General features: G+C 43.4%; 1 protein-coding gene across 2 annotated transcripts in view; it reads left to right on the top strand.

Moving 5' to 3' along the window:
• The first annotated feature begins 5,897 nt into the window (after positions 1-5,897).
• Positions 5,898-13,670, top strand: part of C23H16orf87 (chromosome 23 C16orf87 homolog) — a 28,944-nt gene continuing 21,171 nt past the window's right edge. The window contains exons 1-2 of one of the 2 annotated variants that reach the window (XM_041739122.1): positions 5,898-6,085; positions 12,513-12,609. In XM_041739122.1, the coding sequence (XP_041595056.1) occupies positions 6,020-6,085; positions 12,513-12,609 (163 nt within the window). In that variant the 5' untranslated portion in view covers positions 5,898-6,019. The remainder of the gene's footprint in view (positions 6,086-12,512; positions 12,610-13,670) is intronic. The other variant, XM_041739121.1, reaches the window with a different exon arrangement.

The following is a 13,670-nucleotide window of genomic DNA, read 5'->3' as shown; positions in this document are numbered from 1 at the left end:
TTTCAGGACAAAGATGAGACTTCTCATTTTCTTTGTCTTTACTTTGACTTTTTTTTTTTTAACGATTTTTCTTTTTTTCCTTTTTTTTTTTTTTTTTTTAACAATTTTCCTTATTCATGAGACACACAAAGAGACAGGCAGAGGAAGAAGCAGGCTGCATGCAGGGAGCCCGACGTGGGACTCGATCCTCGGTCTCCAGGATCATGCCCTGGGCTGAAGGCAGACACTTAAGCACTGAGCCACCCAGGCGTCCCTAAGATTTTACTTTTAAGTAATCTCTACACCCAACACGGGCCTTGAATTAACAACCTGAGATCAAGAGTTGCTCACTCCACTGTCTGAGCCAGCCAGGCGCCCCATGGCAATTATTTGTATCTTTTTAAAAATCATTCCTTTTTGAAAATGTGAAATATAAATGTTGTCAACAGCATCAACATGGAATCATGATGATCATAGCTCCATTGCTTTGGAAAAGTAGAAACTATAGCTTAAAATTCATAACTATTTAGGAGCTATATTAGATTTCCAAGAAGAGAAAAAATTTTTTAAAGATTTATTTATTTATGATAGACAGAGAGGCAGAAACACGGGAGGAGGAAGAAGCAGGCTCCATGCCGGGAACCCAACAGGGGACTCCAGGATCGCGCCCTGGGCCAAACGCAGGCGCTAAACCGCTGAGCCACCCAGGGATCCCCGAAAAATAAGAAATTTTATACACACAAAGGGCTGCCAAGTGTCCTACTGCTCTTATTTTCCTTTCCCAGAAAAGAAAGCTTTCGAAACTTCCTTGGTTGGTTGTCAAAAGAAGGGAAGGAGTGGAGGTGGAGGTTGCTACGTCCCATCTCCCCATTCCTGAGGTAGCTTGGGTCCTGATTACAGGGGAGTAAGAAGTGACATTGGAGGGCACCTGGCTTAGTGAAACATGCAACTCTTGATCTGGGGGTCACAGGTTAGAGCCCCGTGTTGTGGGGGGTTTACTTAAAAACAACAACAACAAAGAAAAACATTTAAAAAAGTGGTTTTGATGTTTGGTTTATTATGTCCATAGTGGCCGTTACTAAAGAAGCTCCTGCCTGGTCTCCTTGCTTACAGTGAGCCTAGAGCATCTACAGCCCCCGCATGACAGACCTCAGGTGAAGTGGGAGAGAAGCCAGGGGAAAGCGGACCCTTCCGGGACCTGTCAGGATGGTGGGCTCTCTTCCTCTTTCTGTTGGTGCTTTGGCCACAGTAGCCTCCATTCACTTCCTTTGACTCCAGCTACTCCGTCCGTGCTACCACGGCTCTTCACCTCATTAGCTCTCCCCATCACACACATTTCCTGCAGGATGTCTTACATGATTACCCCACCCCACTATAGGTCAGGTCCCCTTGTCAGGGGCCTTAGGGCCCCAGTATGGTTCCTTCGTAACTGTGATCACAGTTGTTACATGTTTGTGTGATCATATGTGTCCTCTTCTCTACTAGATTATAAAATTCACAATAGCAGAGATTTTTTTAAGATTTTATTTATTTATTCATGAGAGACACAGGCAGAGGGAGAAGCAGGCTCCCTATGGGGAGCCCAGTGGGGGACTCGATCCCAGGACCCTCGGGTCACAACCTGAGCTGAAGGCAGATGCTGAACCACTGAGCCACCCAGGCGTGCAGGGAGTTTTTGGTTCCCAAGATTATACCCCCTGAAGACCGCAAAATCCAGCACATGGTAGGTACCTAGTAAATGTTAAATGAATGAATAAGTGTTAGAGCCAGTCTCAGCCACTTTGTAGAAAGCCCTTGTTTTGGTATCAGTATAAGTCGGGAATATGTTGATAGCAAATAATTGAAAACCTAAGTAGGTTTTCTTTACTGTAATTTATTAAAATTTTCAAACATAAAAAATACCTGAATTTTACAGTGAACACCTGTATGCCAACTGCCTAAAGCATACCATTGACATTTTACTAGACTTTATCACTTCCCTACTCCTGTAGCTATCCTTTTTTTTAAGTGCATTTCAATACAAAGTAGCAGATATTAGCTCATTTCACCCTAAGTGCTTCAGCAGCCATGTCATTACCTAGAGTTCCGTGTTGGCTTACAGTTCTTGTTCTTATAAATTGAAATTTGATGAATGCCCAAATCTTGACTGTATGTTTTGATAAATGCAAACATTTGTGTAACACAAACACCTCTGAAGGTGCAGACTATTACTATCAGCCCAGAAAGTTCTCTCATACCTTTTCATTTTATCCCTACTCTTACCTGCTGGAAGCAAACACTGCTCTGATTTTTTTCTACCATGGAATCGTTTTGCCTGTTCTAGAACTAACATAAATGGAATTGTACAGTGTGTGCTCTTTTGTGTAAGACTTCTTCTACTAAGCATAATGTTCTTAAATTAATTCATTGTGCTGTATCAACATTTTATTCCTTTTAAAAGCTTATTAGTATTCCATGAAATGAATATAACAATTTATCTGTTTACCTGTTTGATACATTTGTGTGTTTTTTCCCCACAGTTTGAGCCTATTATAAATAAAGCTATTATGAATATTCTTGCATAAGTCTTTTTGTGGACATATATTTTCATTTCTCTTGGACGGATACCTAAGATTGGAAATACTGGGTCACAGGCTATGTGTATATTTAGTTTTCCTAGGCCTTTTTCCAAAGTGATTGCACCATTTTATACGCCCCCCCTTCACTAACATCTGATGGTATTTTTATCTATTCTCATGGGGGTGGGGCTGTATCTCATTTTGAGCTGTTTTCCCTCTTTTACGTTATAAGGAATCTAGGGAGACAGGCCATGACTGGGGTAGGTACTTAATGATGCAGTAAGTCCCAGGTGCTTTCTAGCTTTTTGTTCATCCTTAGTGGATTGATCATGGTTCCATGTGTGGCATCTGAGGTAGGCAGCCTGCTTCTTGGTATTCTTGCCCTTGTGTGCTCTCCTCTCATTGAGTGTGGGCTGGACTTAGTGACTAGCTTTTTTTTTTTTTTTTAAGTAAGATTCATTTATTTGAGAGAGAGAGCTCGCGTGTGCATGCAAGGGGGTGAGTAGGGGCAGAGGGAGAGAGAGACGGAAATGTTCAAGCAGACTACCCACTGAGCATGGAGCTGGGACCTGGAGCTCGATCCCAGAACCCTGAGATCATGACCTAAACCATACTCAAGAGTTGGTCGCTCAGCTGCCTGAGCCACTTAGGCGGCCCTAGCATCTAATAGAAAACAGAAGTAATGGGATGCCACTTCTGAGATTAAGCCATAAAATGTTTTTTAAGATTTTATTTATTCATGAGAGACCCAGAGAGACAGGCAGAGACACAGGCAGAGGGAGAAGCAGGCTCCACGCAGGGAACCTGACGTGGGACTCGATCCCAAGACCCCGGGGTCACGCCCTGGGCCGAAGGCAGACGCTCACTCACTGAACCACCCGGGTGCCCCTGAGATTAAGTTATAAAAAGAATGTGGCTTCTGTCATGCACATCCTTTCTCATTCTTTTTTCTGGGGAAAGCCAAAATGCCATATTGTGAGGCCCCCCACAGTTGCCATGTTGTTAAGAGACGAGGTGATGAGGGACAGAGAGGCCTGCCAACGATCCAGAGTGAGCTTAGAAAGAGATTTCCCCCCCTAGCTGAGCATCAGAGGAGATTGCAGAACCACACCTGGATTCCTGGCCCACAGAAACCGAGGTAATAAATCTTTGTTGTTTTAAGCCACCAAGTTGTGAAGTCATTTGTTACATAACAATAGATAACCTCAAAAAAAAAAAAAACAATAGATAACCTCCTCCTGGTCTCCTGTCAGAAGGTGGCTTCTGTACCTTCAGGGTCTCACGTTCATGCTCCACAGAGAGTAAGAAACAGTGTGAAAGGCAAAGGACATGAATCTGTTCATTTTTACCAGGAACTCAGAACCCTTCCTAAAAATCCCACCCAGCAGCCTGGTTTATATGTCATTGGCCAGAGATAATGCCACAAGAGCCCTGTTAGCTAGAAGGCAGCCAGAGAGAAGGGGGGAACCCAGGTGGAGTTCGTCAGCCAACTCTCAGTCTCCTTAACCATTAAGTTAAAGACCTCTCCCGACCTATCGCCGACCCCAGCCAAGTGGCCTTTTGAGGAGATTTCCAGAAAAAGGACCTACTCAAATGAAACTCTCAGAAAACTCCTCAGGGCCTGGATTGCAGATTTGTGCCCTATGTCATTCTCAGAAAATGGTAGCACTGTGTTCCACGGCTACTCCTCTTCCTCCGGTCCTTGCATAGAAACTTCAGAGTCATCCTGAAAATATCCCTGATCCTCAAGTTTTACTATGAGGCCTTACGTTATGGCCTCCATATGTATTTTTTTAATCTCTCCCCTCTCCTTCACTGACCTTTCTTTCCTCATGTCTGATACCTGGGGCATCTTGCTAGACCAATCATTCTCAAATTCAAATCGAATCCTATTACTCTGCAACCTAAAACCCTTATAGCCCCATTGCCCTCAAGATGAAATCTGAACTTCTCCCGGTGGTAGCAAAGACCCTGCATAACTGGATATGGCCCACCTCCCCAGCCTTAATTCTTTGCCCTGGACCTGGCGTTCCCCCAACACCAAATTGCTGACCACACAGTGCCGTCTGCCTGGTAGGTCTTCACTTTTGATGAGACCTCCCCTTGACATCCTTGGGGATTCAGCTTCAGTGACTTTTCCAGAAAGCTTTCTAGGACTAATTCCCTCAACAGCGGGTCACCTGGCTTACTTGGTACCTCGACAGTCGTGTTCAAATCCTTTTCCCTTTATGGGTGAAAGGCCACACTAGGTTGACGTAGTAGAAAAATCAAATACTACAATAGGATATGAATGAAAAATAAGTCTCCCTCCTGTCCTTGTCCCGCAGTTCCTTGTCTCCAGTGTCTTAATGCATATGCAAGTACAAATATATGCTCATATTTTTGCGCAATCGTAAGGTTTTCCAATGAACACCATGTGGGGGATCACTGTATCCCTTCACATTGCTCTGCGGCGATATTGTATGCACACCTTAATTTGCTCAAGCAGTTTGTTGTTGGGACACCTGGGCTGTTTCTGATTTTGCTCTGAAAAGCAGTGCCACAAAGTGCAGCATCTTTGCACAAATGGATTTGAGTACAGGTGGAAAATACCTTTTCCAGTGATTCTTAGGGGCAGAGGCGCTGGGTGAGTGCAGCATCTTTGCACAAATGGATTTGAGTACAGGTGGAAAATACCTTTTCCAGTGATTCTAAGGGGTAGAGGCACTGGGTGAGTGCAGCATCTTTGCACAAATGGATTTGAGTACAGGTGGAAAATACCTTTTCCAGTGATTCTTAGGGGCAGGGGTGCTAGGTGTGTGCAGCATCTTTGCACAAATGGATTTGAGTACAGGTGGAAAATACCTCTTCCACCGATTCTTAGGGGCAGAGTGCTAGGTGATAAGGCTAGGTCAAAGGCCAAGAGGATTGTACATTTTGATATAAAATTCCAAACAGTCCACCAATTTACTGCCGTCAGCAGCCCAGCTCTGCTGTAATCTAGTCCGGCCACGGGCCACACTCGCCTAGTGAGTACGGACTTCACGGCGGACCCAGGTCTCGGCGCCGAGCCCGGGCAGGTGTCCGCCCATCCCGTCGGGCCCGAGCCGCTCACCTCCGCACGCTAGGAGGTCCAGGCCAGGCCCCCACCTGCGCTCGGCGCTGACCCGCCCACCCCGTCGCTAGGCCCCGCCCCCGGGGGCGCGTCCAGCGCCTCGCCCCGCCCACCCGCGCGTTCGTTGGTCCGGCCCTACGCTCGTTCCGGCCGCGCCCCGCCCAGGCCCCGCCCCCGCGCCGTCCGCCGGCCGGGAGGGGGCGTGGCTGCGCAGGCCCACGCCGCGCCCCGCCCCCCCGGCACGCAGGCTCCGCGCACGCGCGCGCCCCCGCCTGAGCCTCGGTCCGGGCCGCGGGGAGCGGGCGGGTGGAGGCTGGGCCGCGGAGGCCGGAGGGGAGGAGCCCGGGCCGCCGCCGCCGCCGCCGCCGCCGCCTTGCAGGAGGGGAGCATGTCTGCGAGTCGAGCCAAGAAAGTGAAGATGGCCACCAAGTCGTGCCCCGAGTGCGACCAGCAGGTGGGGGCCTGGCGGGGGCGGCCCGGGGCGCGGGAGTCAGGGGGGGTCACGGGGGCGCGGTCCGGCCGGTGCCCACCTGGCGGCGGGGGCGCGGGGGTCACGGGGGGTCGCCCGGTGACCGGGCCCGGAGCCGAGCACGGCCGCGCCCTCCGCCCGGGAGCCCGGCGGCCGCTTTGTTCCCGGGCCGGGTGCGGCGTCCGTGTGACAAACGCGCCGCGGTCGCCGCGCCTTCAAGTTTGGCCAAATTTGGACATTTTTTTCCTCACGAAATATTCCTTCCGTTCCTGACGGCGGCGGCCGCGAGCCCCCGCGCTGGGTCCGTGGGACGTGACCGCCGCCGCCGCCTCAGAACCGGGCGTTTCTGTGCTTTGAGGTCTGTTTAGTCACCGACGTGTAGCTCCATGAGCCCTGAATGACTCGTTTCCACACAGAATTAGCGTCACGGCTGTGATTTTAAAAACCTGGTTTTTAAACCGTCTCTTGGCGTGAGGCGCGCGTCCCGCTTTGCGGGAATAATGGACGTTCCCTCAGCCCGCGGCCAGTCGGGCGCGAACTCGGGGAGAACCGCCCCGAGGCCCCGATTTCACGCCCGCGCGCGCGGGGCTCGGGGTGATTTTTTTCTTTTCCTGCTTTTCTCAGAGAATTTTTTTCAAAATGACTACCTCCCTCCTCCCCTTTTCTTCAAAAAAATTTTTTTTAAATTTTTTTTCTAAATCAGGAGTAATTTGAAATGGCTAGAGACTTTTTTTTTAATAATATTGTATTTTATTTTTAAAATTTTTATTTATTTATGATAGTCACACACAGAGAGGCAGAGACACAGGCAGAGAGGGAGAAGCAGGCTCCATGCACCGGGAGCCCGAAGTGGGATTCGATTGCGGGTCTCCAGGATCGCGCCCTGGGCCAAAGGCAGGCGCCAAACCGCTGCGCCACCCAGGGATCCCTTTTTTCTTTCTTTCTTTCTTTTTTTAATTTAGAACCGACGGGCTGGTGTCGGTTCGTTAAGGGCGACCTCGCGGGCTGAGCGAGCCTGAGGGCGCGTGCTGCCGCCTTACCCAGACGCCTTTGCGGGCGGGGGGGGGGCGCTAGGAGAACACGGTTCCCGGACCCTCCGGGCTTACGCGGCTAAAGGCGACTCCTCCGTGTCCCTCCAAGTAGAGTGAAGACGGCGTTCTTGCCGTTGAAACTGAGTTTGCCACTTAGAGTCGTTAAATTCTGGCAGAATTGGGTTTTGTGATTGAAGTCCCTTTGGCAGGAGATCATATCCATATTTAAGTCATTTCCATTTGTTCCAATTAACTGTGCTCCAGGAGCAGGTTCACGCGTTCCAGTTTCTGTAGGGCACAAGTTACTGCAAATCTTGACCTTATTTTACTTGGCATAACGTACTCTTTTGAGAAAAATAACCTGTTTTTAATATCTTTAAAAAAGAAAAGGAGTCACAGAATCGAGTCCCGCGTCGGGCTCCCTGCATGGAACCTGCTTCTCCCTCTGCCTGTGTCTCTGCCTCTCTCTCTCTATGTCTGAGAGAGAGAGAGAGAGAGAGAGAGAGGAGGGAGGGAGGGAGGGAAAAAGAAGAAAGAAAGAAAGAAAGAAAGAAAGGAAGGAAGGAAGGAAAGAAAGAAAGAAGGAAAGAAAAAGAAAGAAAGAAAGAAAGAAAGAGAAGAAAGAAAAGAAAAAGAAAGAAAAGAAAGAAAAAAAAAGAAGAAAATCAATCTTAAAAGGGGGGGGGAGGACAATAAGCTTGTTGGGCATCCCGGTAATCATTCAACAAGATGTACTGGACATTTAATTTGGAAGCACACGTTCATCTCGTTATCAAGGACACCGTGGCCCCTTGCCCCCAGCTGCTATAACCAAAAACCAGAGGTTAAGTGGCTCAGACTATTTTCTCGCGGTTCTGGAGCCTGGAAGTTGGAGTTGTAGCAGAGAGAACTCTCTGGTTCCCTTAGAAGGCCGCTAATCCACCGTGAGGGCCCCACCCTCATGACTTTAAACCTGACCCTCTCACCTCCCAAGTACCTTGAGATTGGGAGTCAGGGCTTCAACATCTGGATTTAGTGGGGGACACAGTTGAGTCCATGGGGAGCTACTACATAATTTTAAATGTTGGTTTTGTTTTTTATTTATTGTGAGTATTTGAGAGAAGAAAGTATACATGAGGACTAAATAAAACTTCTGATAATTCTTGAAATTGCTTCACTGAAAGTTACTGGACTGAAGGAAATAAAAGATTTTATTTTTTTAAAAGATTAATTTTAGCTAATTATTAGGCAGTACAAGCTTCTTATAGTTATAAATGAGAAAAAAAAATATAATCCAGAAAGCTGTTTTTTAAACGTCATGAGATTAATGTTATTCTAAGTCTTTGATGAATATTAGAATAGAATTTTGGTATACTTTATAAACATAAAAGAATATGTAAATTCTTCAAAGTTTGTGAAGACTGTGCCACTTAAATAGATTTACCTATGTTCTGTGTCCGTGTGTGTGTAGGTTTAAAAACAGGTTCAGAGATCAGCAAACAAGGCCTAGATTTCAGTTGTTTTATAACATCCCCTTTACGGGGCCTCCATTGAAAATACCGTTCTGAAACATCTAAACCACAGTACTTTTCATTTTCGAGAGATTTCACATCCAGTAGCTCACATTACTGAACCATTTTGTATGTAGCCACATTAAAGATTCTTGTTAGTTGTCTGGTATCTTTTGTGTATGTGTCTGTTTTTTAATTTTTTATTAGAGCAGCTATTTTTTTCCTATTTATAGGAAATTTTATGTGTTATGTAGCAAAACGTGTCCACTGTAGGTCACTTTGATTCTCTTAGCACCAAAGAATGTAAATGAGTTCTCTATAATGTGGTTATTTTGAACTTTGTAAGATCAAACAATATAGGACCAGGATGTATTTTGCACTTTTTTTTTTTTTAGCGTTTTACTTGTTTTTACGTGATTTATTGTAAACATATAAATAACCCAAATGCACTTTCGAGGGATAAATTAATAAACAAGAAGTCATCAATAAACAAAAATTTGGGTTTTTTTCTATTTTAAAACCCTAAGAGTATAGCATTAGAATTTTCATTAGTGGGATCCCTGGGTGGCGCAGCGGTTTGGCGCCTGCCTTTGGCCCAGGGCGCGATCCTGGAGACCTGGGATCGAATCCCACGTCGGGCTTCTGGTGCATGGAGCCTGCTTCTCCCTCTGCCTGTCTCTCTCTCTCTCTCTCTCTCTCTCTCTCTCTCTCTCTGTGACTATCATAAATAAAAAAATAAAAAAATAAACATTAAAAAAAAGAATTTTCGTTAGTATCATCTTTGGTATTACAACTAAAATTTGAAGGAAACATAGAATTTTTGTTTGAAAAGCAAATTATACTGTAAAGAGATTAATATTATTGAAGTCCACCTTATGTAAGAATTCTTTTACTAGGATTTGGGTTGTGGTGGTGGTTGGTTGTATTTTTTCAGGGTTGGGGTTGGGAAAAGGAGCTTTCCATTTTAAAAGGGATTTTAGGGTGACTTAGCTCAGGCGCATAAATGTTTCTTGATCATAGAAGACTCATTAAGGAGTGAAAATCAGCCTATCAGTTAGTGTTTGTGCATTCTTTCATGCCAAAGTCATATGTACATGTCTCATCTAAGTGCAGCCCTCTCCTAATTCAGGATATGTGTTGATAATATTTTTCTTGCATATAAGATAGAGACCTAACTTTAAATTTTAAAATCCAGTTTTAGTAGCTGGAAGAAAATGCTTGCCAAGTGGCAAAGGAGCTTTTGAATAAGGACATCATGTTTCTGTGTTTCTTGGATAACATTAATTTAAAACAATTTATATTACAGTGAACGTCCTTAATGATGTAAGTGTAAAGGAAATGAGTCAGTACCTTTGAGTTTAGTTTCTATGAAGATGTGAAATTTTTAAAATAACCTCTTTTGGATGCGTTTTACAGTATTAGAAAATGTAACGTTTCATTTTCTGTCCTGGCTTGAAAGAATCTCATCACATTCTTAATGCTAAGCATGCTATTTGGCCTATCTGGAGTTTGACTATTTTTATAGGATTCAATGTTATTTTTCTTACCTGCAAACTAGAGATCATTTGTTTAGTACTTTTATGCAAAGAAAATTCACCCAAAATACTAATTTAGCTTAATTAGATCAAGTATTTATATTTCAGACTATGAAGCATTCTTTACACAGAGAAAGCAAGCTTTATTTATTTTTTTGGGGGGTGTGTGTATATTTATTTTAAAGAGAGAGCACACTTGGGCAGCCCTGGTGGCTCAGAGGTTTAGTGCCGTCTGCAGCCCAGGGCATGGTCCTGGAGACCCAGGATCGAATCCCACGTCAGGCTCCCTGCATGGAGCCTGCTTCTCCTTCTGCCTGTGTCTCTGCCTCTCTCTCTCTCTCTCTCTCTCTCTCTCTCTCTCTGTGTGTCTCATGAATAAATTTTTAAAAATCTTAAAAAAAAAAGAGCGCACTCAAGTGGGGGCAGGGAGAGAGGGAGAAAATCCTCAAGCAAACTCCCCACTAATCATGGAGCCCTGCTTGGGGCTCAAATCAGGATCCCGAGATCATGACCTAAGCCAAAATCAAGAGTCATCCACTTAACTGACTGAGCCATCCAGGCGTCCCTGGATAAAAAGCTTTATAATTGTAACTAAACTTTTACACAAGCAGAACAATGGGCAAATGGAATTTATCTTACAAAAGCAAATTGCAATTTTCTGATCATAAAATATTCTGTGAGTGCTTTTGGTTGAGATTAATTTCTGGTTTTTGGTGAACATGTTGTGATTTCAAGGATTTTTACAGTTAATATTAGTGAAATGATTGTGGAGAAATCAGACATTTTAAAAATGATTTTTAATGACATTTAGCTTTTGAAAAATCATTGTAGACTTGAAATAGGGAAAGGAGGCAGTTGTAATTTACACATGTAGAAACAGAAGTTTGAAGAGCTTGAGTTTTTTTTTTTTTTTAAGGTTTATTTACTTATTCATGATAGACACAGAGAGAGGCAGAGACACAGGAGGAGGGAGAAGCAGACTCCATGCCAGGAGCCCAACACGGGACTCGATCCCGGGACTCCAGGATCACGCCCCAGGCCAAAGGCAGGCGCTAAACCGCTGAGCCACCCAGGGATCCCCGAGCTTGAGTGTTTTATCCAATGTCCTTTCTGGAGCTGAAACTAAAAGATGCTAGATCTTGATTCCTACCTTCTCCTACATTCGCTTTGGTTTATGGTATGCTTTTGGCCCTCAAAGTAATTTTAAACTGTTCTTTTTTATCAGTGGTAATTGGCATCTTGCCCTCTCATACTAGTACGGGAGCCATTTTCAGTACTTTCCCTTTTAAAAAAATTTTAAGACAAGTATATTTGGCCTACAATGTTAACATTAGTTCAGGGTGTACAAGGTGGTGTTTTGACAGCCCTGTAGGCTCACCATAAATGTGGCTGCCATCTGTCCCCATACAAGGCTATTATTCTAGTACCATAGACTGTATTCCCTGTGCTTTCAACTCCATGACTTACTTGTTCTATAATTGGGAACTTGTACCTCCTACTCGCCTTTACCCGTTTTGCCCATTCCCTTACCCCCCAGGAGGCCATCAGTTTGTTCTCTGTATTTATGGCTTTGTTTCTTCTTTTGTTTGTTCATTAGTTTTGTTTTTTAGGTTTCACATATAAGTGAAATCTATTGATACTTGTCTTTCTCTGACTTACTTCCCTTAGCATAATCTCTACGTCCATACATGTCGTCCTAACTTCAGTGGATACACACCTGAGATGTATATCACATCTTCATACATTTGTCTGTGGATGGACACTAGGGTTACTTCCTTTTCTTGGCTATTGTAAATAATGCAGCAATAAGCATAAAGGTGCATATATCTTTTCAAATTAGTATTTTCATTCTCTAATGAAATGGAATAATGGAAGTATTTTCCCCTTTTGAAATGTCTGGCGCATCTATCTTTCTCCATTTCCATTCTCACTATTAGAGTTGGGCCCTCATTCTTGTGCTGGGATTACTTTAATTCCCAGCCATGTTCCCTTTTCCAGTTGGTTTACATAAATTGCCGTCAAACATATTTTAGGAAATACTACCTTTTTTCCCCCATGTATTTTCCCTTGGTCTGATTCTGTTATGGTTTTATGTTGGTCACTCCCATCAGCACATTTTTCATGCATTTTCTATATACATGGTATTGTAAAGCATTAGGAGAATGTGAAGATGTATTGGACACACCACCAGTCTCAATTTGTTGGTAAGGAGGCAGGTTTAAATAAATCCATGATTCCTAAATAAATTTATGACTCCAACTTCCTTAAATAAATCTATGATTCAGTTCAGGAGACTACATAAACATTGAGAAGTCTAATAGAAAAATAGTAATATAATTTTTTTATTTTTGTACAGGTTCCTGTTGCATGTAAATCGTGTCCCTGTGGTTACATATTTATTAGCAGAAAACTTTTAAATGCAAAACACCCAGAGAAATCACCACCTTCTACAGGTAATTGTGAGAGTTTATCACAGATTTAGCTTTTTGATGTAGAAATGTAAGATTAATTTTTGTGAATATATTATTTATATCTGTTGAAGTTAAAAATTAAAACCTATTGAAGTATGTCTGGTTTTTATTAGCTGTTGGAAATAAGCTTATGACATTAGTTCGCTCTTCATTCCATTTAAATGTTAACTCCCTTATAATGCTGATAAATCTTATAGCAAATTTTCTGTTTTCTATTATTGGAGGATGGAGAGACATTGAAGGGTTTTAAGCAAGGGCATAATCTAATTTTTAAAAATTAAAAAATAGTTTGAGGTATAATTGACAATAAGTTGCACATATATAAAGTGTATAGTTTGATAAGTTTTGTCCTGTGATTACACTAGTCACCACAATCAAGATAATGAACAATGTCCATCATTCCCATGAAGTTTTGTAGTTTTTCTTTATTATTCTCTCCTTGCTACCCCTCAACCCCAGATAACCACTGATGTGCTTTCTGTCACTATTTCTACTACTTTATGTATGAACAGAATCATACAGTATGTACTTTTTTTTTTGCCCGACTTCTTTCACTGAGCGTAATGTAAGATTGAGCTGTATCATTATGTACATCGGTAAGAATTCTTTTTACTGCTTGGCAGTGTTTTGTTTACCTGTTCACTGGTTGATGGACGTTGGGTTTTATCCTCCTCAGTGCTAGTAAAATTTATAACAACTTAGATTTTTTTTTGAATTAGTATCTGGAAAAATATAACTTGATTTTGATGTGAATGTAATTTTTAGACACTAGTTACTTTTTATAATTCTCTGGTTTAGAATATCTGAAAAATAATTTTACTGGAATTACACTTTCTCATTAATGTAGTCAAATTGGCTTTATTCAATGGATTGAATTTTGAAGTTCAAAAAGATGAAATTTTGTTATTTATCCTCGGATAAAATCATAACAGTGGGGTGATCTCCAAATAAGAGTAGATTGAGGGATCCCTGGGTGGCGCAGCGGTTTGGCGCCTGCCCTTGGCCCAGGGCGCGATCCTGGAGACCCGGGATCGAATCCCACA

This window comes from Vulpes lagopus, chromosome 23 (genome assembly GCF_018345385.1).
Source record: "Vulpes lagopus strain Blue_001 chromosome 23, ASM1834538v1, whole genome shotgun sequence".
NCBI classification, from domain to species: domain Eukaryota; kingdom Metazoa; phylum Chordata; class Mammalia; order Carnivora; family Canidae; genus Vulpes; species Vulpes lagopus.
Note: the sequence above shows the minus strand (reverse complement) of the source record. Positions and strands in the feature narration are given on the sequence as shown.